We start from the raw sequence: 23,670 nt of genomic DNA, 5'->3' as shown, positions 1-23,670 counted from the left end.
GAACAGAAGGGCTCAATAAACAGACGAATGAGTTACTTGCTATGGCTGTTAACACCTCTCAACCCCATGGAAGATTATAGAGCATAGAATTGTATGGCACCCCCCTCCTCCTCGAGTCGTCATAACATGCAATATATGTATGGATGTATGAGTGGAAAGATGTAATCTGTGTTTTGAAATGTCGATGTTTTTGTTAAGACCATTAACAGATTAATGTTGCAATTTTTTTTAACTCCCTTTTTTTTTTTTTTTTTTTTTGCTCAGGAATGTTTGTGATTAAAAGACGACCGTGTCATACTGCACGTTTACTATTTGTGTCCATAGGGGGGCGTAAAATTACAACTACTTTTAAATAGGCATGTGCTTGCTTGTCTGTTGTCAAGCTCCTTGCCGCACTGATCTTGCATGCAATTTGGGACTAGGGTTTAGGAAAACACCATGAGAGGCGGTGTTGGTCTTACAATACTTTTTTTTTTTCTGCAGTGAAAATACATTTTGTTACTGAGCTCAAATCACTTAGATGTCTTTATGGATATGCATTTATGATGAGGTAAAAAAAATAAATAAATCAAATCATGGCACGAGATCACTGAACAAAATTAGGATGTATTCTGGTACCTGTAAAGCTGCAGTGGGAAAATGTCCATTGTTAAAAGCGTTACACAAATAAAACGAAATTTAAGTGAATTAAACAGTGTTGCACAGTATGTATACACAAAGTATCAAGGCGAGAAAGGGAAATTGTATACTGGCATTTTAAATACTGCAAAGTTGTGCAATGTTTTTATTTGGATATTAATTACAAACAGGACAAAGAGATCCCTTTCTTCACAGCACAACACGCTGTATTTTTGCAAACCACGTGACATGGGCATCAACCAGATGCCCTTCCATATCATTCACTACAGTAAATAAACAACTCTTGTGGCTAAGTCTCAAACCGCACACTCCTGTGCTGCATAAATAGTGCGCATGCTGTGATGGAGCACTGCTTTGTCAGGCTGCTTAGTAAGGGAGTCTGTGAAATGGGACGTAGCCCTGGTGTCTTCTCCCCCCCCCCCATTTCTCCCATTCTGTTAGTTGACTATGGGATGGATGCTGCCTTTGTGCATGTCTCAATTTCAGATCCTATGGGGAAAAAATATGCTAGTCGGAGAAATACGACCACGTGTGATTTCTTTGTTTTAACGCATATTTAACGAATATCAATTAGAAACAAACGCACACAGGAGAATTCAAGAGGGGCTTCAATCGGAGAATGTGAATGAGGTATGTTTGTATCCCTTACTGCAATTAATAACAGCTTTAGGATCAAATACATATGGATAATGTAAATGAATTTTGGGGAGGGCGTATGTGTGTGTGTAATGGGGGAGGGGGCTCTTTGTCTTGTTTTGCAGGCTGCTAAGGTGAAACCTACCTGTGGTGTTACTGATTCAAGAACCTAATTATTTTTCCTAATATTTCAGTTTTTTTTTTGTGCTCTATCTGCTTCTCATTTTGATTGGAAATGGTTCTCTCCATCTCTGTGGCTTTGTTCCTTTTGCCCTAATGTTCTCAGGTCCTCAGAAATAAATGTCTTTATTCGATCCAGTCAGCATGTGCTCTATTGCATGTATTCTACTGCTAATTTTATTTTGTAGCTTTAATTAATCTGAATCTGTTTTAAGCAGTGAACTATAAAATAAACAGAAAAATAATTCATTAACTGATATCATCTAAAAAAAAATTTTTAAAGGATTTTGATGTGAAAATGAAAATAAAGGAAGTGTTTTTTGCTGTTGTTGTTGTTTTTTTTTTTTTTGCCAGTTGTTCTTCCCCTAATAACCCAGAGCCCAAGAATGTAATGATGCAACTCATTTCACATTTCTGACCGGATCAGTGCTAATGAAAGAAAAAAGCTTATATAGTTATGTTCTATGTTTCAGGTGGTTATCTTATCCCTGTTTAAACCTCACCGATCTTCAATTTGGACATTCTGACATCTTTTTCCATAAAAATGGACAACCACCAAGCGCTGACCGACTCATTGCTTGGACCCCAAGATAGAGAACCATCAGGCAGCCAGACTCCAGGCCCTGTTACAATTCAGCCAACGGAGAAAGCCTTCTCTGCCCACAAATCTGACTCATTCCCCTGCCTGCAACCCCTCTCTTTGCACCAGCAAACCCAGGGAGAGGTACATGAGTCTGGAGAGGTCGTTGTAGTCATCAAACCGAAGACTGCAAATGGTAGTAGTTTGATCTTTATTGTTAGGTCTGGGGTGTATGAAATTGTTTTTTTTGTTTTTCTTTTTTCACATTAACCTTGTTTCGTTGGCAGTTTGATGAACCCAGGATGTAATTTTGGAATTATCTATAAATACTTGCCACCACAATAAGCTTTTATTCTCAGTAAATTGGTGAAAAAGATAAATATTATATAAAAGGCATATTTTAGACGAGCAATAAATTATCGTGCCAGACTGACCACAAAAGCACTTTTTTTTATACCTGAAAGCAACAGTGATTTACTCAGGGAGCACTTTATGTCAAGGCTGATGGAACCAGTGGTTAACTGTTAAATCAATGTAGCATCCTATAAATAGTTCAGCATTCATTCCAAGTAACAATCTATTGTAAAGAACCACTGTCTATTTACATGGTTTGTGGTAGCTTGACAGGCTGCTGAGTTAAGCATTTTCATTATTAAGAAGGCCAGTAAGACATAGTTTATAAGGTCATTTTGAGGAAAAGCAAGATATATATTTTTTTCTACCTTGAGTGTATACACTTAATGTAATTAAATTCATGCATTCTAATTAAAAATGGCTGTAAGATTGTCTTGTCATGATTAGCAAGGGAGATCCTAATGTTATAAAAGCACTAATTAATTAAAGGTTTTGTTTGTGTAGTTTTGTTTAATGATCAAGGACTGCCAGTGCAGACGTCTGTCACTGTCACATGGGAAAGGGGTCATTTAAATCAACCCAGACTGCTTCCAGTTCTGCCTTTTAATGGCTAGCTGTGGCTACTGATATATGTTTTGATCTATTCAAATATACAGGGAAAAAGTTTGTCTCGATTTATTATTATCTGTCGATTGAGATCAGCTAAACCATTGCACCATTCATAAAATGAGGAAGAAATGATTTTTTTCAAGAAATTAAATTTAATCTGTAATCTTTATTGAAACCTCCATCTTTGTCAGCAGGTCATGGAGTGTACTCCTCTCCTCCTGAAGCAAAAACAGGAGTTCCTAGACTTTCCTCTCCACCTCGCCGTCACCATTCCATGCCTCATGCGCACCCTCCTCATTTTGGACGCACGAGAAAAGGTAGCAGATCAAGCTCTATTGCTTACACAGCATTTTCCCCACGGCCTTCAATCTCCCGCCACTCCAGCTTGGCAACCAACCCACCACTGGATCGCTCCAAACCCAAAGATTACCTCATTCTGGCTATTATCGCCTGCTTCTGCCCTGTTTGGCCAATTAACATCGTGGGATTTGTCTACTCTGTCATGGTGAGCAGAATTGAGAATTAACTTTGATGGGAAGCTGAACATTTTTTGATTTTTTTTGTTTGCTGCTTTTTATCATGAGATAAAAATAAAATTAAAATCCAGAAATTAACATAAGCAGATCCGTATTTTTATGCCCAATGAGTATATACAGATCTGATATCAGTATTATTAGTTGTTGCCTTACTTGTTATTTGTGTCTGCCAGAACGAGTAATCGACATACTCTGTGACTTCTTTTTTCTATCTCTAGTCCCGCAACAGCTTGGAACAGGGAAATATTGATGGAGCCATACGTCTGGGTCGGGTAGCTAAGCTACTTTCCATTGTGTCAATTGTGGGTGGGGTTGTCATCATTGTGGCATGTGCTGTCAATTTATCAAGTAAGTGACATTTGTTTCTTACAATAATATGCAGCAGTTTGTGTGGTATATCTATGACTGTTTGTCTGCAAAAAAACTTAGCATTATGTTGTGATATACAGTGGGTACGGAAAGTATTCAGACCCCCTTAAATTTTTCACTCTTTTTTATTTTGCAGCCATTTGCTAAAATCATTTAAGTTCATTTCTTTTCCTCATGAATGTACACATAGCACCCCATACTGACAGAAAAACACAGAATTGTTGACACTGTTGCAGATTTATTAAAAAAGAAAAACTGAAATATCACATGGTCCTAAGTATTCAGACCCTTTGCTCAGTATTTAGTAGAAGCCCCCTTTTGATCTAATACAGCCAGGAGTCTTTTTGGGAAAGATGCAACAAGTCTTTCACACCTGGATTTGGGGATCCTCTGCCATTCCTCCTTGCAGATCCTCTCCAGTTCTGTCAGGTTGGACGGTAAACGTTGGTGGACAGCTATTTTTAGGTCTCTCCAGTGATGCTCAATTGGGTTTAAGTCAGGGCTCTGGCTGGGCCATTTAAGAACAGTCACGGAGTTGTTGTGAAGCCACTCCTTCGTTATTTTAGCTGTGTGCTTAGGGTCATTGTCTTGTTGGAAGGTAAACCTTCAGCCCAGTCTGAGGTCCAAAGCACTCTGGAGAAGGTTTTCGTCCAGGATATCCCTGTCCTTGGCCGCATTCATCTTTCCCTTGATTGCAACCAGTCGTCCTGTCCCTGAAGCTGAAAAACACCCACACAGCATTATGCTGCCACCACCATGCTTCACTGTTGAGACTGTATTGGACAAGTGATGAGCAGTGCCTGGTTTTCTCCACACATACCGCTTAGAATTAAGGCCAAAAAGTTCTATCTTGGTCTCATCAGACCAGAGAATCTTATTTCTCACCATCTTGGAGAACTCCATGCGGGTTTTCATGTGTCCTGCACTGAGGAGAGGCTTCCGTCGGGCCACTCTGCTATAAAGCCCCACTGGTGAAGGGCTGCAGTGATGGTTGACTTTCTAAAACTTTCTCCCATCTCCCGACTGCATCTCTGGAGCTCAGCCACAGTGATCTTTGGGTTCTTCTTTACCTCTCTCACCAAGGCTCTTCTCCCCCGATAGCTCAGTTTGGCCGGACGGCCAGCTCTAGGAAGGGTTCTGGTCGTCCCAAACGTCTTCCATTTAAGGATTACGGAGGCCACTGTGCTCTTAGGAACCTTTAGTGCTGCAGAAATTTTTTTGGAACCTTGGCCAGATCTGTGCCTTGCCACAATTCTGTCTCTGAGCTCTTCAGGCAGTTCCTTTGACCTTAATGATTCTCATTTGCTCTGACATGCATTGTGATCTGTAAGGTCTTATATAAACAGGTGTGTGGCTTTCCTAATCAAGTCCAATCAGTATAATAAAAAAATTTCTGGACTCAAATGAAGGTGTAGAACCATCTCAAGGATGATCAGAAGAAATGGAGAGCACCTGAGTTAAATATATGAGTGTCACAGCAAAGGGTCTGAATACTTAGGACCATGTGATATTTCAGTTTTTCTTTTTTAATAAATCTGCAAAAAGGTCAACAATTCTGTGTTTTTCTGTCAGTATGGGGAGCTGTGTGTACATTCATGAGGAAAAGAAATGAACTTAAATGATTTTAGCAAATGGCTGCAATATAACAAAAAGTGAAAAATTTAAGGGGGTCTGAATACTTTCCGTACCCACTGTATATAAAAAAACTCATTCATAAATATTAAAGTAGAAATCTGATTATTTTTTGAGAGGCTATTTGTATTTACTGTTTGGCTTCATATTGATTTATGTAAGTGCTTTTCCCTATTGGCATTGTTTTCATTTTTTAATGCTTTCTTTAAGTAAAATATGCAGTGGTATTCAGCAGGATTGATCCTCTAAACTGTTTTTATTTTTTGTGTTTTGCAGTTAATGTGAAATCCTAAGCTGAGATTTTTCCTCTTAAATTCAGCATCACATCAGACTACTGACCAGAAGACCATGCTTCTATCTATTTGTTCCCTTGATTACAGTTTTAGCTAGGTGGTTAATACATAAGCTTACACCTTGTTCCTCTCTAACACAATAAAACTAATTGCAGTCTTTATTCTACCTGAAACCCCTTCACTAGAAATAAAGAAGAAATGCATGAATGTTTGAATCAGTGTTTGCATTGGACCTTTAAAGCCAAATAACTTAAAGCACTTGGTGCTTGTGTTGAAAATGATGAAGCTCTTACCCGCACACAATCTATATTATGGAAAAAAAAAAAAAATGGCCTGGTCAAGATGCACGTTTAAGATCATCTGTGAGAAATGCACTTCATGCAAAACATTTATGAGAATCTGCGTGAGAAAAATGCACCATAGGTCCTGAGACTTTCCCTTGTCATGTGAAGAGGAGGAGAATACACATTGCACTTTTAGAGTGTAAAACGATACGGCCACATTGGCAGAAAATGAAAACTGAACGTTTAAATGTGAAAAATCATTGAGTAGTCATTGAAGAGTCATTGCTGGAGTACAAGCAGAAAGAAGGCAGCTCATTTATTAATACAAAGTTTATGTCATAGAAAATGTTTATAGGTTGTTTTACATGGTGAAAAATATATTTTATTTTTTTATTAACTTATTTAATTTAACTTATTTCACTTTTTTTTATACACAATGTTCACAAATTGTAATGACTGTACAATCACACAGTATGTTGCTGTACGTTGTCAGGTTATCATATGTTTTGCGTTGTGTCTTCTTAGCTTTTACCTGATTATCAATGATCATTGTAATCATTTAAAACATCAGTGTCATAAATATGGCCCTTATAAATGCAATAATGCAGTTACACAAATTCCACTTTTTTTTTTTCTTACAAAAAAAAACCTTCATATGTAGCGTGTTTGTATGCAAGGGTTTGAAGAAAATTTTGGATGGTTTCATAGGACACAATGTCTCGTACAGGTTAAGCACCCATTGTATATAGACTTTATATGCTGTGATCTTTTTGTATTAAAAGGTATTGTAGGATTTACATATAAGCACTGTGTAACCTTTAATATTAAACTTGTGGACTAACAATGAAACCTCATGTTTCACATTATATATTGCATTGCTAATAATTATTTATCCCTTTCTTTACCTGCAGTGGAACTGTTGAATTCCTGATGCAGTTAATATTAGAGATTTGATTGTCTTTTTTAAACCATATCTGTACTGTGGTATTTTTTGTTATAATATTGTAAGTAGACAATGCAGATAAACAGATAATTTGACTAAAATGTATGAGTATGATGAAAATAACAGTATGAGTAGTCACAAAGTTGATGACCTGGCTGTATTTTTCCCACATTTCTGATTGTTTAACTTGCAGTAACTGTCTGGCTTAAGAAGTCTGTGTGGTAGAACTGTTTCTTTTTTTGCATTGCATAAAACAAGCATGGCACTTATATGTGCATGGCCTTTTTTTGTAAGTCCTGAAAGTGTGTTTCTGAAGGAAAAGATAAATAAACTGCTGTGTATATCCGTTATTAAGCCTAAGAAGCTGTCTTTCTGTTTCTTGTTTGCTTTTTTTCTCTTATGCTGAGACTGCCTGATCGAATTTTTTTGTTTGCTGGGAATGCTGTCAGATTTTGTTAAGATGTGTAGGTTCACAAATTTAACATTGACATGTAGAACTTGCCAAGAGGATGAAAAAGTGTTGGTTTATTTAATAATATTAGTGACATGAAGTTGTGGCAGCAGAGGAGAGTGTCAGTTTGCATGTGTGAGTCTTTATGTCTTTATATGTTTTAGAGGGAATGAAATAGTAAAGACCTAAAAAAAAACATTCATAACAAACACAGCAGGCTTCACATCGGGATGGAGAGAAAAGCCTCTCGGGAGATTTTACATGAGAGTAGGAATACACACGAGATTGTGGGCAAGGTAGGTGCAGAAGGGAGGAGGTGAGGCTGCCTGTCATTACCAATGAAGCATAAAAAAAAGGGACAGAACACAAAAACCTGGAGAGAGGAAAGAGTTTTAATGCAGACAGCAACAGTACATTTTTATCCTGCACCAATTTTTAAATATAGATGAATGGCATAGGTGGGGGAAATATTTAGAGGTACCATGAAAGCATAAATGTATAAAAAGCATAAAAAAATGTAAGGTGATTTTCTTGTCAATTCTTTTTTTTTTTTATGTCAGAACAATCTACACCCTTGCTTTATATATTCTCATTATAAGTGTACATAATAATGTATACAGTTTTTCTGTGCCATTTCTGGGTGGCAACTGAAAAAGAAAGGAAACCTTTTTTCTACCAGAAGTTTCCATGACAGTCATAAACTGACTTTCTGCTTTTCAGTATTCCAAATTGTTGTCCTTGTTGTTTGTCCTTTTAACTTGACCCTATTAACTCCACCTTATTTTGTTTAATTCCTTGTAGAAACAATACTTTAAATATGTTGACAACAGCAGCTACAATTACAGTTATTATTGTTATAATTATTATAATATTATAATATTGTTGTTATGGCTTACTGTGCAGTTCTATGTATACTTTTACTTTATTGAAAAACGTTTCTACACTTGCCCTTGCTGAACCTATGCTAAATACTTCCAACACATGCTTTTGTTACAATTGTAGACTGTTCAAAACATTGCACATTTTATGCACATGCACAAACAGAACTTATTGTGAAATAAAACCAATAATGCGTCTAAGGATCTCAGTTCAGTAGCACATATATCTACGCAATACCATCCAGGAAAACTTTATCACCAAAGGCACAATAACAGTACAGTGGCAACAGTTATTATATTTTGTTGATGTGGACCTTCATTATGCAATGACAAAGTTCTATCTATCTATCTATCTATCTATCTATCTATCTATCTATCTATCTATCTATCTATCTATCTATCTATCTATCTATCTCTAGATCTAAATAATAAATAGATCAATTATCAATTATCAAATTTTATGACACATACAGTACATACAGAGTACGACATGCAGTAAAATGCTTTTTTACAACTGTTTTAAAAAAAAAACAGCATTTAAGCATAAAAAGGAATTGAATAAAGGCTATAAAACAAACAAACAAACAAAAAAAGTAGATAAATAAAAAGTATAAACTGTATAAAAAAACATGAAAATATATTAATATAAATGAATGAGTAATTCAATTAGATGTCCAATTCGCTGTAGTTTATTACATATTAGTAACCATGGCTTTTAGAAGTACTGGTATTTGTATCGGTATTGATATGAATATAAACAAATACTGGTATTGAAAGTACTTGACATCGGACTGAAAAGAAAATAAGTGGTATAAGGTCCTGTTTGGGAGAGGAGGCGGAGTTTGGTGGAATATGGGTAGGGAAAAAAAAAAAACTTCACTCGAACACACCTGAAATTTAAATATACGGAAGTGACGCAGGACGCGGCGCGTTTAAAAATTTGTTCTCAACACGGAAGTGTGACAGCGAGAGACCGTTTGTGTTAGTGAGCTATGGTATGCTGTAATTAACTACAAATCCTGAAATAAAGCCCACAGTCGTAAGTGATATGTATATTTTTTTATTTGTTGGTATTTAAGATTGAGTTAGGGTAAATCATTAGCTTTAGCAGTGAAGCTAGTGAGTTAGAGAGCTATGTTATCGAGCTATAACATATACTTAACCTATTACTCTCTAGTAGGGAGGTCTGATAGAAAATTACATAATAAAAAGGTTACCTTTCAACTTTAAAGGTCATAACATCGTAAAAACACTTAGTAATACTTTTAATGAATGTATAATGCTAAACACTTTTATACTTCTGACTCATATGTTGCTATAATACGTAATTTATATTGTGTATCCTTCAATCATCTGAGATTAATAAATGTAGCCATTTCCAATTAATCTAGATTGCAGCTATCATCTTTTCTGTATATCTATAAAATAATTTCTATCTCTTTATCCAATCTTGTTTATATCTTTATCTGTCTTATTTAATACTTTGCATACTGTGTACTTTTTATTTTTCAGGGAACAATTCAGAAATGGCATCTAAAGGAGCCAAGGAAACTTTTGCAAATAAACTAGGATTTAAAAGCAGTGGCTCAAAGGCTTTAGAAGCTGAACTTGAAAACCTGAAGAAGGAAAACGCCCATTTGAAGAAGACTGTAGATGAACTTTCAAAGCGAAAGCTAAGGCATCCTCCTGCATGTCCAGATGCAGATAAAGACAAGCTGTTGGAGGTAAGTCTCTTTTCATTAATCAGACTGTAAATGATGCACTAACTTAATCAGCCATACTTTTTTTTTTTTTTTTTCTCACACACACCTGAATCTTTTTTTTTTGTGTCTGTGTGTGTTAGAGGATTTTGTCATTGGAGACACTGAGGGAAAGGAACACAAAGCAGCTGCTGGCTAAAGAACAGGAGATCGACATTATGAGGCAACAGCTGCGGGCTGAAGGTGGAGAGCTTGTTGCCTCGCTGCAGAACCAGCTGGATCAGAAAAGGCACGAGGCAGAACAGAGAGAGAAACTCTTACAGAGCGTATCGCAGGAGACTGAGGACCTAAAAAACAAATTGGTGGCGTTCACTGAGAAGTGTCAAGCACTCGAAAAACGTAGTGCGGACATGCAGGTGAGTGACTTTCTGTCTCGCCACATATGCTTCTGATTAAAGAAATTATACTTTATCTGTAGCATGTAACAAAATATGTAAACACCGAACCGATAAATTACTGAACTAGCATTAAGATATTTTATAATAATTATATATTTGATTTATATGTAGTTTTATTTAACATTTTTTCCTAATTACCAGAAGGTGCTTTGTAGTCTCTATCAAAAGCATATCCCCGAAAGATAAAACCATGTTTTAGAGGAATTTATACAGACCCCTAATGGGAGAAGCAAAATGAAAAAAAAAAGAAGAAGAAGGGCTGCAACTAACGATTATTTTGATAATGTGTGTATGTATGTGTATGTTTATGTATATGTGTGTGTATATACATATCTGATGATTTGATTATCAAAATAATCGTTAGTTGCAGCGCTACTTATCTGTATAAATTCCTCTCAAACATGTTTTTATCTTTCAGGGATATGCTTTTGAAAGAGACTACAAATAATTTTTTTCCATGTAGATGTTTTGCCTATTATACCTATATAACACAACTCAATTCAGGGTATGTATGTATAAAATGTACTTTAAAAAATGCTAATGCCACATATTAAGTTTAATCATTTGAGTAAAATAGAGCAATTTGTTTTTAATGATAATTGCAGATAGCAAGTTGACAACCATACTCAATATAAAGTACCAAAATCAATATAAAATATAAAACATTGTTTTGACAATTTTTGTTTAAAGAATAGACAGACATTTTGTTCAGTTGTGAAGATATAAGCATCTTGAATATATAATTGCTTACATTTTGTATATAATAATTTAATGATACAGTGAGGAAAATAAGTATTTGAACACTCTGCTATTTTGCAAGTTCTCCCACTTAGAAATCATGGAGGGGTCTGAAATTGTCATCGTAGGTGCATGTCCACTGTGAGAGACATAATCTAAAAAAAAAAAAATCCAGAAATCACAATAGATGATTTTTTAACTATTTATTTGTATGATACAGCTGCAAATAAGTATTTGAACACCTGAGAAAGTCAATGTTAATATTTGGTACAGTAGCCTTTGTTTGCAATTACAGAGGTCAAACGTTTTCTGTAGTTTTTCACCAGGTTTGCACACACTGCAGGAGGGATTTTGTCCCACTCCTCCACACAGATCTTCTCTAGATCAGTCAGGTTTCTGGCCTGTCGCTGAAAAACACGAAATTTGAGCTCCCTCCAAAGATTCTCTATTGGGTTTAGGTCTGGAGACTGGCTAGGCCACGCCAGAACCTTGATATGCTTCTTACAGAGGCACTCCTTGGTTATCCTGGCTGTGTGCTTCGGGTCATTGTCATGTTGGAAGACCCAGCCTCGACCCATCTTCAATGCTCTAACTGAGGGAAGGAGGTTGTTCCCCAAAATCTCGCAATACATGGCCCCGGTCATCCTCTCCTTAATGCAGTGCAGTCGCCCTGTCCCATGTGCAGAAGAACACCCCCAAAGCATGATGCTACCACCCCCATGCTTCACAGTAGGGATGGTGTTCTTGGGATGGTACTCATCATTCTTCTTCCTCCAAACACGTTTAGTGGAATTATGACCCAAAAGTTCTATTTTGGTCTCATCTGACCACATGACTTTCTCCCATGTCTCCTCTGGATCATCCAAATGGTCATTGGCAAACTTAAGACATGCCTGGACATGTCTTAATTCAAAACCGTGAATCTTAGTGTATTACCAACAGTAACCTTGGAAACGAAGGTCCCAGCTCTTTTCAGGTCATTGACCAGCTCCTACCGTGTAGTTCTGGGCTGATTTCTCACCTTCCATAGGATCATTGAGACCCCACGAGGTGAGATCTTGTATGGAGCCCCAGTCCAAGGGAGATTGACAGTCATGTTTAGCTTCTTCCATTTTCTAATGATTGCTCCAACAGTGGACCTTTTTTCACCAAGCTGCTTGGCAATTTCCCCGTAGCCCTTTCCTGCCTTGTGGAGGTGTACAATTTTGTCTCTAGTGTCTTTGGACAGCTCTTTGGTCTTGGCCATGTTAGTAGTTGGATTCTTACTGATTGTATGGGGTGGACAGGTGTCTTTATGCAGCTAACGACCTCAAACAGGTGCATCTTCTTCTTCTTCTTCTTCTTTCGGCTGCTCCCATTAGGGGTCGCCACAGCGGATCATCCGTCTCCATACCACCCTGTCCTCTATATCTGCCTCTTTTACACCAACTACCTGCATGTCTTCCCTCACCACATCCATGAACCTCCTCCTTGGCCTTCCTCTTTTCCTCCTACCTGGTGGCTCCATCTTCAGCATTTTTCTACCAATATAATTCATGTCCCTCCTCTGCACATGTCCAAACCATCTCAATCTCGCCTCCCTCACCTTGTCACCAAAACATCCTACATGTGCTGTCCCTCTAATAAACTCATTTCTAATCTTGTCCATCCTCGTCACTCCCAACGAAAACCTCAACATCTTCAGCTCTGCTACCTCCAGCTCCACCTCCTGTTTTTTACTCAATGCCACTGTCTCTAATCCATACAACATCGCAGGTCTCACCACAGTCCTATAAACTTTCCCTTTCATTCTTGCAGATACTCTTCTATCACAAATCACTCCTGTCACTCTTCTCCACCCACTCCACCCTGCCTGCACTCTTTTCTTTACTTCCCTAACACACTCTCCATTACTTTGCACTGTTGACCCCAGGTACCTGAACTCCTCCACCTTCTCCACCTCTTCTCCCTGCAACCGCATCACTCCACTGCCCTCCCTCTCATTCACACACATGTACTCTGTCTTACTCCTACTGACTTTCATTCCCCTTCTCTCCAGCGCATATCTCCACCTCTCCAGGATCTTCTCAACCTGCTCTCTACTCTCACCACAAATCACAATATCATCTGCAAACATCATAGTCCAGGGAGTCTCCTGTCTGACCTCGTCCGTCAACCTGTCCATCACCACTGCAAACAGGAAAGGGCTCAGGGCCGATCCTTGATGCAGTCCAACCTTCACCCTGAACCAGTCTGTCGTACCTACTGCACACTTTACTGCTGTCACACTGTCCTCATACATGTCCTGCACCACCCTCACATACTTCTCTGACACACCTGACTTCCTCATACAATACCACAACTCCTCTCTCGGCACCCTGTCGTACGCTTTCTCTAAATCCACAAATACACAATGCAGCTCCTTCTGTCCTTCTCTATACTTCTCCATCAACATCCTCAAAGCAAATAAGGCATCTGTGGTGCTCTTCCTCGGCATGAAACCATACTGTTGCTCACAGATGGTCACCTCTTCTCTCAGCCTGGCTTCCACTACTCTTTCCCATAACTTCATGGTGTGACTGATCAACTTAATTCCCCTGTAGTTACTGCAGGTCTGCACATCTCCCTTATGCTTAAAGATCGGTACCAGCACACTCCTTCTCCATTCCTCAGGCATCCTCTCCCCTTCCAGAATCCTGTTAAACAATCTGGTTAAAAACTCCACTGCCATCTCTCCTAAACATCTAAACGCTTCTACCGGTATGTCATCTGGTCCAACCGACTTTCCATTCTTCATCCTCTTAATCGCTGCTCTCACTTCCTCCTTACTAATCCTATCTACATCCTGCTTCACCAACTCCACATCCTCCAACCTTCTCTCTCTCTGATTTTCCTCATTCATCAGCTGCTCAAAATACTCCCTCCATCTTCTCAACACACTCTCCTCACTAGTCAACACATTTCCCTTTCCATCCTTTATTGCTCTAACTTGCAGTACATCCTTCCCAGCTCGGTCCCTCTGCCTGGCCAAGCGGTATAAATCCTTTTCTCCTTCCTTAGTGTCCAACCTCTTATACAGCTCCTCATATGCCTTTTCCTTGGCTTTCGCCACATCCCTTTTAACCTGCTGCCGCATCTCCTTGTACTCCTGCCTACTCTTCTCATCACTCTGTCGATCCCACTTCTGTTTTGCCAATCTCTTTCCCCTAATGCTCTCCTGCACTTCCTCATTCCACCACCACGTCTCCTTGTCTTGCTTTCTATTTCCAGATGTCACACCAAGTACTTTTCTAGCTGCCTCCCTCATCACTCCTGCAGTAGTTGCCCAATCATCCGGCACCTCTTCACCACCACCAAGCCCCTGTCTGACCTCTTCCCTGAACCTCACACTACACTCTTCCTCCTTCAGTTTCCATCATCTTATTCTTCTTTCAAACCTTACTTTCCTCCTCTTCTTCTTCGCCTCCAAAACCATCCTACAGACCACCATCCGATGCTGTCTAGCTACACTGTCCCCCGCCAACACCTTACAGTCTCCAATCTCCTTCAGGTTGCATCTCCTACACAGAAGATAATCCACCTGTGTGCACCTTCCTCCACTCTTATACGTCACCCTATGATCCTCCTTCTTCTTAAAATACGTGTTCACCACTGCCATTTCCATCCTTTTAGCAAAATCTACCACCATCTGCCCTTCCACATTCCTCTCCTTAAAACCATACCTACCCATCACCTCCTCATCACCTCTGTTCCCTTCACCTACATGCCCATTAAAGTCTGCCCCAATCACCAATCGTTCTTTCCTAGGTACACCATCTACCACTTCATCTAATTCACTCCAGAATCTTTCTTTCTCCTCCATCTCACAGCCAACTTGTGGAGCATAGGCACTGATGACATTTATCATCATCCCTTCAACTTCCACCTTCACGATCATCACCCTATCAGAAACTCTCTTCACCTCCACTACACTCTTACTGTATGCTTCTTTCAGAATCACCCCTACACCATTTCTCTTCCCATCCACACCATGATAAAACAGTTTAAACCCACCTCCAATGTTCCTGGCCTTACTCCCTTTCCACTTGGTCTCCTGAACACACAACACATCTACCTTTCTCCTCTCCATCATATCAGCTATCTCTCTCCCTTTACCCGTCATAGTACCAACATTTAAAGTACCAACCCGAACCTCTACTCTCCTACACTGCTCCTTTTCCTGCCGTCTCTGTAGACGCCTTCCTCCTCTCCTTCTCCTCCTTCGGCCAACAGTAGCCCAATTTCCACCGGTACCCTGTCGGCTAACGATACCTGTGGCGGTCGTTGTTAACCCGGGCCTCGACCGATCCGGTATGAAATTCTCATTTGTGATCCGCATATTTGATTTGGCACATGTTTTACGCTGGATGCCCTTCCTAACGCAACCCTCCCCATTTACCCGGGCTTGGGACCGGCACTAAGAGTACACTGGCTTGTGCCCCCCTAATGGCTGGGTTAAACAGGTGCATCTAATTTAGGATAATAAATGTAGTGGAGGTGGACATTTTAAAGGCAGACTAACAGGTCTTTGAGGGTCAGAATTCTAGCTGATAGACAGGTGTTCAAATACTTATTTGCAGCTGTCTCATACAAATAAATAGTTAAAAAAATCATATTGTGATTTCTGGATTATTTTTTTTAGATTATGTCTCTCACAGTGGACATGCACCTACGATGACAATTTCAGACCCCTCCGTGATTTCTAAGTGGGAGAACTTGCAAAATAGCAGGGTGTTCAAATACTTATTTTCCATACTGTATATGCATAAATTAACTATACAAACATTTAAAACAAGCATTTGAACGTTGTAAAGCCACAGTACATCACATTTGAAGTCAGAAGTTTACTGCTGTAGTGTTTGTTCGCACCGTTTTAATTGAATCCATCACAATGTCACAAGCAAACTGATTGCGCAGCCTGATGCTCGCGAGTCCTGACGGAACAGATCCAGTGCGACTATCCTGAAGTTACAAACAAACAGTTTACACAATAGCACTTTATTAAACTACACCATTTTCACATGATGAAGATTATACAGATTTTGCTTACCTTGCTGATGTTCCACCTTCATTCCTGTGTTTTCATTTCATGTGCTCGTGCAGCATTGTGGTACTTCCATGCCACATAAACTCCGCTTTGCATAACTTGCAAGTTACAGTCTTTGTTGTGTTTAATATAAAATGCTCCCATGCCTTGGATGACTTGGGACTCACACTTCCTGCTTGACCTGCAAATTCAGCTTACAGAGGACAAGACGACTAAATTTGTAAATTTCACCTACACCAAATAAGGACTCTGTGTGGGTATTGTTGGTAGCCAATTATATGCAGATTTTATGGAAGATGCATGTGTGGAACAGTTCTAGATTTCACAGTATACATGGACTTTATAGGTTTCCCATAATTCATATGTTGTTGTACAAAAAATGTTTTGTAGGCTTATTGAAAAGAAATAAGTATTGCTCAGTCTTCACAGATTCAAATGATCCTGATTATTGGTCCCCTAAAAAAAGTTTTTGGTGTGATGTCTAGATCAGTGGTACCCAACCTTTTTTGAGCCACAGACCGGATTAATGTCGGACAATATTTTCACAGACCAGTTTAATGTCAGACAATTTTGCTAGCTTTGGGTTTTAATTTAGCAGTAATGTATTATGTGTTAGCAGCCGGAGCAGCCCCTTTAAGAAGGTAGCGGATGTAGGTAAGACATGTGACCGAGCTAAGCATCATGACATGCATCAAGAGTGAGTCATAGACAGCTGTAATAATCCAAAATGAAACATTGTTCAGAATCAGATTGTAAATAAAACGGAAATAATGTAAGTTATGTATTCTTTCTGTGTGGGCGGTACCAATTGACCCACAGACCAGTGCGGGTCCGCGGTCTGGGGGTTGGGGACCACTGCTCTAAATACCGATTTACCAAATGCCAAATTCTTGCCTAATAGCAGCTGCTCAAAGTTTTTTCAGGTTTTTGTAGAGCTTCCTTCCACTAGATGGTAGTGTGTTTTCAGAAATGCTCACAAATTTTCAACGCCACACATGCCCTTCTTGGTTCCTGTTTGTCAGTGTACACAAGCAAAGTTTCTAAACTGTATTAATAATTGTATAGCTTTCACTCAGCTATATGCAATACAAATCACCAGATGGTATGATCTGATTTAAATATGTGGGGTAGCTCAGCAATTTCACTTCTTTGATAGTGTCCCAGGGCAGAGTTAAATGCTCAGGTGAATACTTTGCATAAGAGTTCTGAAGTGGGACTAAATAAATAAAATTCAGCAAAATAAGAAAGTAAAAAATGTACCTCATAGTGCTAGAAAAGTGAATGACTGGAACAGATCCAAATAACTGATCTCTTAACTAATATACTTAAACTCTTATTGGAGGCCAGCAGGCCTTGTGTCATAAACCTTTCACCCTTTTCCAGAGGTTAGCCCACTGGATAGTAAATAATTCTGACTGAGTAGGTTTTTAGGAGAGGAATGAATTTTCATGGTGGCAACTAAAATTTGCTAGAACATTTAAGACTGTAGATCAGATTTGAGCATACAACAGCATTGTAAATAAAATGTTTTAATATGTGGTTTGTATTTTTTTTATGCATTAGTTGAAGATTTACATGAGTAATGTATTCATTAGGTTCCTTCAGGTGAGTCTGCCATGATCCAGGAGCAACTACGAGATGTGAGTCGACAAAAGCACAATCCACAATCCTCTGATTTCAGCATAACTTTTGAGCCCAGTCTCATAGCATTTCGTAATAGTCATTAAATTTAATCTATTGACTCGTGTTCATGGACACAAATTTCCCTCTTTTATCATGACACTGAGCACAATTTTCCAGGTAATGTATTTCAATAGGGAGTATTTTCAGTGGGTCCACCACATTTTTCTTTCTGCCTACTTGGTACCACATACAATGAACTGTTTTTTTTTTTAACCTTTAAGCACTATTACTCAACACTTAATCAGGAGATTTGATCCTTGTTTTAATTGCTTTATATTCTGTAAGCTACTCGCTACAATAAACAACCATCACTGGTTAATTCCAAAATGCAGTAAATATATTCTCCCGGTTAATTAAGGAGATATTACAGTATAACTCTAACCCAATATATTCTGCCTATTCTCCGGGGGGAAAAAAACGGGGAAAAATAAACACGTTTGGCATTTCTGTCGGCATTACCCATGATCCTCAGTCTCTGTTATGCAAACGGAGTCAGATTAAGCCAGTCGTGCTGAGTAACACGAAACGATAGGGAAATTTGTGTCCATGAACAAGAATCAATAGATTAACTAGATTAATAAAAATGCCATGAGACTTTTAAAGGCAAATGCATTACCTGCTGACTTATTTTTTTATTCCCCCAATGCAAGGCTCTGGAAAAAAATCAGCAGTGGCTTCTTTATGACCAACAACGAGAGGCCTTTGTTCAAGGGATTCTGGCCAGAGTTGCAGAGCTTGAGCAGCAGTTAAACCAAGCCAAGCAAACACTCCAACAACAGCACAAAGAGGGCAATTCAGAAGGTAGGGCCACACCAAATATACTTTAGAAAGAAATGATGTCACTGGAGTGTATCCACCTCTTTTACAGAACACTAAAAACTCTACACTCTACACAGATGCTTTTAAACATCCACTGCTACATCTGTCATGTGAGCAGTGACCATGTTCTCTTTAAATGCATTGTCAGTTAATAAATTATTCTAGCTGACATCTCAACTTACTTTTGTTTTTCTACTGTTGTCATATATACATGGTCCACAAAGATCATTTAGCATGTTAACTTCAGATCAATTCAGCTGGTACAGAGAGTACAACAAAGACATTTACTTGCGCTAACATTAGACAAATGTATCTTTTTGCATGCATCTACATCAATGGAATTGATATAGTGGACAGTACTAGGACTTATGGGGAATGTGGTATAATTAGGCATTTAGACTTGACCTGTATTTGTTTATGTTAAAATTCCATACTATATCTAAACACAATAGTTAGCCATACACAAACAAGAACATGTTACTTAATCATAATTATCTTGCATGTTCATCGCATTAGCACCCGCAAGCCTTTCTTTTAAGGTTAATGGGTGGTTCATGTTTTAAACTGTGGTCCAGGTCCATCATCTGCATCAGTGCAGCAGGAGAAGCAGCTACAAGACAGCCAAAGGGAGAGGGTGGAGGAACGCAAAAGAGCGAGCCGCCTACAGGCCGAGCTTGAAGAGCTCAAGGCCAGGTATGAAGAGAAGAGCCGTGAGGTGGTGCGAGTCCAGGAGGAGCTACAAGAGGAGCGGAGAAGCAGCCGACAGACTGTGGCAGAGGAACGGAAGCTAAATATGGAGCGAGTAGCCAGACTGCAGTGTGAGATAGATGCCGCTGATGTTAGGCTTGAGGAGGAAAGGAAGAGAGCGGCCGAGCTGCTACTGCAGGTATGCTAGGCAGGGCAGCATGGGAAGTACAGTAATGTTAATGTTGGCAAATTTTTTTTTTTATTATTTGCACTAAATACAGTTTTTGGTTGTAAATATAGTCAGAATTTATTTTATTAAATTAAAATGGTTTGAAAAACAATCATTGGATTCTAGCATTTTTTCAGTCCATGCTGTACACCTTTTGTTTTGTCCCTGTCTCACTTACAAGTGTGATGTTTTCTCTTTTGAAAGGTGAACCTTCTTCAGAAATCTCTACTGACTCAGCATGAAGATCAGAAAAGAATTGCTGTTTTAGAGCAACAGGTATAAAATTTAATGAACCTCATACTACCAGAAAGATGTTGGAATGATTTCTAAAAAACATTTCCTAATTTATCTGGCAGATTAATTTGTCCTCTAGAGACTTTGAGAATGAGAAACTAGACCATCAAAGTCTACAGCACCAGCTTCACAAAGTGCTTAAAGAGCTTCGCAAGGCTAGAGATCAAATCACACGCTTGGAGTCGACCGTAAGTTTTTTCAATGCAAATAATTGATTAGGACATCATAGCTGAATAGCAATGAAATATTCGATGAATAGTTAATCTGCTATTTTAATCAGAATGTAGCAGTTGTTCTGAATCGGACAGAAATAAAGTCAGTGTTAGTCATTTGAGCAAGACACTTGATCCTTAACTTTTTAGTTGTTTCTTTGTGTACATTTATATCCACTATCCTTTTTTTTTTTTTTTGTGTAAAATTTGCTTTACAAATGAATCAAAAATTTTATTTAATCTATCTAAATTTTTATTTATTTTAGAGACAGCGAGAAACTCGGTTCTCTGAGCCAAGCTCATACACAAGGCTGGATTTGGATAAGATGACCATTCAGGACCGCATCCTGAACCCCACGTCTCCATTAAAAAGCTCCAACACATTGGATGAGAGCTTTCTGGAGTGTCCCAACTGCAGGACCTCATACCCTACAAGTCAACACAGAGAGCTTCTTGCACATCTTGACTACTGCTTTCATTAAGATCTTTTTGTTTGTTTTACTTCCCCATTTTATATCTTTGTATCAGATTATTTTTTTATTTCAAATAATATTTCCACTGTTTAATACATTGAGTTTTGAATTAATTAGTTGTGTGCTTGGGTGGATTTTGAATATTTTTTTTATTAATGTGAAGCTTATTTAAGGGAAATTTTTATTTATGCTAGTTCTTTTGGGTTAACTCAAATGTACGTACCAATTCATTCATTTATTTTTAATTATGCATAAACTGTTTTGAAAACATTCAACTCACGTTGTCTTATTTTTCCAGTGGCAGGTTTACCTTCCTATCATGACAATGCCTTAAAGGTGTTGAAGTGGCACAGGATAAACTCGCGTTCAGTATTCTGTCCTTATTTTCGAAATCAGATCTGTCTTGAATTAGGCTACATGCAATTAAATCCTTGTATTAGACCTATTTAAAGCATGGAGATTAGTGAGACTGCAGGGGGAAGGAGGTTTAGGATGTCTCAATTTAGAAAACACACCCAGGTGGGGTGTATATAACTGTCAAATAAGGTTAAAGAAGCAGAAGAAGCCTTTTTATTACATTTTATTTTTTATAACTCAACCTGTTACTACTTGTAAAGTATTCATGTTGACAAAAACATTAATTGATGCCATTTGCTATTGTGTATGCTTTTTCTGATTGTTGTTCCTTCACAACATTTACATTAAAACATTATGTTCAGAACTTCAGGGATTCATGTAATAAGAAAATCAGTCAATAAACAGCAATGTATATACTAAGCCTTACCTTATTATAATAAACTTCTGGTTTGAAGGGACAATGTTGTCTAAAGTCTTCATCGCTTAAGTCATAGTGCTATATGTTGATTATATCTGCAATAAGACTCACTGTATCCAATTTAAACATTTTATTGAAAAATATTCAGGTTATGTAATACAACAATCATTGTAAAAGAGTCATTATTCACTCATTTTAGTTCTGTGGTTCTATTCTGGTTAATGAATTATGTTCAGAATAATATTTGGGTTTATTTACACTTGTATTGACATTGAAATGCAACAAAAAGCTATTGGCAATAGCCTTGAGAATCATGGAATCAGGCATCACAGAAACCTGCAAAATAAAGAAAATTGCAGTCATCAAGTAGATTTGCAACATATAACTTTAAGTGGTGTGTGAGGTTATGGAGTGCATTTTATTTTTAAAGTCAATGTCACAGCATTCACAAGCTATCACTTACCGGTGTGGGCAACCCGCCTGTATTTGCCAAGAAGACAAATTTCTTGCTTCTTCTGTGTCACAGTCATTTGGTCCTCAGGCCTTAAACCACTTGGGTGTCGGGAGAAGATAAAGGAGTAGCTATCCAGACAGGTGCCATCTGTATCCAGCTCTCTGCAGGCGTAGTGCACGGCGTAGTTGTCATAATCAGTGTCAATGACCCAGTGGTCATCATCTTGTAGGACAATCAAAAACAAGACAAGAGTTTCACTATGAGCCAAGAATAGGGTTAAAGTCAAAGTTTTTTGTTTGTTCTACTGAAAAAAGTCCTAATACCAGACATCCTTGGACTCGCATTCAGCCACTGCGCTGAGCAAAATGCACATTGGTCACTGCAGCATATCTATAGGCATTTTCATTTTTTGGACTTACTGTTTACCATAGACATCCATCCATTCTGTTATATATTACACACTGGACATTGTGCACACTTATACATTGTGTACACTTGTCCAGAATGTACACGTGTACACACATACATTGTGTACACTTGTACTTTCTGGACATTGCACACATTTGCACACGGTCACTCTGACTGTTTGCATAGGATTCTTTCCCCCCAAAGTGAAAAGCTATAGTTTCACTTACATCCACTCTGGAGATATGCAGCTGCACCCCAGTATCTTATTTTCAACTTGGCAGGGTTTTCAGTTTCTTCGAATGTGGAAAACATGTTGGCACATGTCTCCCAGTTGCTAAAATGTGAAATAATAAAGAGAGAATTTAGAAGAGTGATTGATGGCATTTGAAATGTTGGAAAAAAATGTTTCCTTTAGGTGTAACCTTTAACTTTAAGTATCTTTAACTAACTTTAGAATGATGACTCTGCCATATGCAGTGGCTGTCATTTTTCCATCTTCCTCCACTTTATAATTTGCCACAACATTATCCAAAAGGAAAAGTCCTGTTGGGTCTTTCTTGGCTACAGCATACCATGTTCCTTGGAACTGTAACATGCACAGGTAATTGTGACCACAGAATGGCAAGAATCGAACAAAAAACATAAACACATAAACAATGAGTAGATTAAAAGCTGTAAAATGTTGCTTACCCTGTACCTGTCAAAGTCCTCTTTTACTGGGATATTGCTAACTTGACAGTCTTGTGCCCAGGCTATGGTCAGGACACAAAGGGCAATAGTGAACCTCAGCATATTGCTGTTTGTAGAATCTGCAGCATGACAGATAAGACAAAATAGATTTTTTTTAAATAACTAACAAACATTTTACATACACATTCTTTCCAATTTGTTCTAACAGTAAAGAAATAGCCAAGCAGATGTTTTCCAGATGTTTCACGAAAATTAATTAGACAAGACCATACCTTAGCAGACGTACAGGATGAGAATCTGTGCAACACTGTTACACACTGAGCTTATATAAGGCAAACTTGCAGAGAATTTCACAATCCCACCCAGTAACTGAAAACCCACACTCCAAGCATTTTGTTCATTGGACAGTTTTTTTTTGCATAACTGCAAGAGTCTCATATATCCAAGAAAATGTTTGCTCATTTTGTCCCTCCCAGGAGAACTTGCACAACCCTGTTACGAAACATTAAGTGTAATAAGCATCTAGAAAAACAACACTATGTATTAACCATCGCTCCTGCACATATGATCCCTATATTTATTTGATATTATTTCTTATACT

The 23,670-nt window shown here is 38.4% G+C and overlaps 3 protein-coding genes across 4 annotated transcripts; 2 read left to right on the top strand and 1 right to left on the bottom strand.

The window, feature by feature from the left end:
- Positions 1-1,022: 1,022 nt before the first annotated feature.
- Positions 1,023-7,415, top strand: prrt2 (proline-rich transmembrane protein 2). 2 transcript variants are annotated; one of them, XM_083556249.1, is made up of 5 exons: positions 1,023-1,269; positions 1,929-2,231; positions 3,193-3,503; positions 3,753-3,882; positions 5,812-7,415. In XM_083556249.1, exons 2-5 carry the CDS (start codon positions 2,000-2,002, stop codon positions 5,826-5,828), a joined length of 690 nt encoding a protein of 229 aa, XP_083412375.1. In that variant the 5' UTR covers positions 1,023-1,269; positions 1,929-1,999; the 3' UTR covers positions 5,829-7,415. The 2 variants fall into 2 exon arrangements, with proteins under 2 accessions (XP_083412375.1, XP_083412374.1); XM_083556248.1 differs by having other exon boundaries at positions 1,071-1,269; positions 3,190-3,503.
- A 1,880-nt stretch (positions 7,416-9,295) lies between these two features.
- Positions 9,296-21,557, top strand: cep55l (centrosomal protein 55 like). Its single transcript, XM_083556100.1, has 9 exons — positions 9,296-9,423; positions 9,897-10,108; positions 10,228-10,500; positions 17,941-17,985; positions 18,679-18,829; positions 19,423-19,733; positions 19,968-20,039; positions 20,120-20,245; positions 20,536-21,557. Exons 2-9 carry the CDS (start codon positions 9,911-9,913, stop codon positions 20,749-20,751), a joined length of 1,392 nt encoding a protein of 463 aa, XP_083412226.1. The 5' UTR covers positions 9,296-9,423; positions 9,897-9,910; the 3' UTR covers positions 20,752-21,557.
- A 75-nt stretch (positions 21,558-21,632) lies between these two features.
- rbp4 (retinol binding protein 4, plasma) lies at positions 21,633-23,466 on the bottom strand. The gene is made up of 6 exons (XM_083556101.1): positions 23,342-23,466; positions 23,070-23,188; positions 22,829-22,965; positions 22,607-22,713; positions 21,981-22,193; positions 21,633-21,853 (listed from the first exon to the last, which is right to left on the bottom strand). The coding sequence occupies exons 2-6, from the start codon at positions 23,169-23,171 to the stop codon at positions 21,837-21,839; spliced, it is 576 nt and encodes a 191-aa protein (XP_083412227.1). The 5' UTR covers positions 23,172-23,188; positions 23,342-23,466; the 3' UTR covers positions 21,633-21,836.
- Positions 23,467-23,670: the final 204 nt, after the last annotated feature.

This window comes from Silurus aristotelis, assembly GCF_946808225.1.
Source record: "Silurus aristotelis genome assembly, chromosome: 12".
NCBI lineage: Eukaryota > Metazoa > Chordata > Actinopteri > Siluriformes > Siluridae > Silurus > Silurus aristotelis.
Note: the sequence above shows the minus strand (reverse complement) of the source record. Positions and strands in the feature narration are given on the sequence as shown.

Coding starts and splice junctions, on each gene's coding strand:
- rbp4 (XM_083556101.1), bottom strand. CDS start 23,171: ATGCTGAGGTTCACTATTGCCCTTTGTGTCCTGACCATAGCCTGGGCA. Junction 22,966..23,069: donor AGGACTTTGACAGGTACAGG/GTAAGCAACATT, acceptor TGCATGTTACAG/TTCCAAGGAACATGGTATGC. Junction 22,194..22,606: donor TGCATATCTCCAGAGTGGAT/GTAAGTGAAACT, acceptor TTGTCCTACAAG/ATGATGACCACTGGGTCATT.
- cep55l (XM_083556100.1), top strand. CDS start 9,911: ATGGCATCTAAAGGAGCCAAGGAAACTTTTGCAAATAAACTAGGATTT. Junction 10,109..10,227: donor ATAAAGACAAGCTGTTGGAG/GTAAGTCTCTTT, acceptor TGTGTGTGTTAG/AGGATTTTGTCATTGGAGAC. Junction 20,246..20,535: donor TCACACGCTTGGAGTCGACC/GTAAGTTTTTTC, acceptor TATTTATTTTAG/AGACAGCGAGAAACTCGGTT.
- prrt2 (XM_083556248.1), top strand. CDS start 2,000: ATGGACAACCACCAAGCGCTGACCGACTCATTGCTTGGACCCCAAGAT. Junction 2,232..3,189: donor CAAACCGAAGACTGCAAATG/GTAGTAGTTTGA, acceptor CATCTTTGTCAG/CAGGTCATGGAGTGTACTCC. Junction 3,504..3,752: donor GATTTGTCTACTCTGTCATG/GTGAGCAGAATT, acceptor TTCTATCTCTAG/TCCCGCAACAGCTTGGAACA.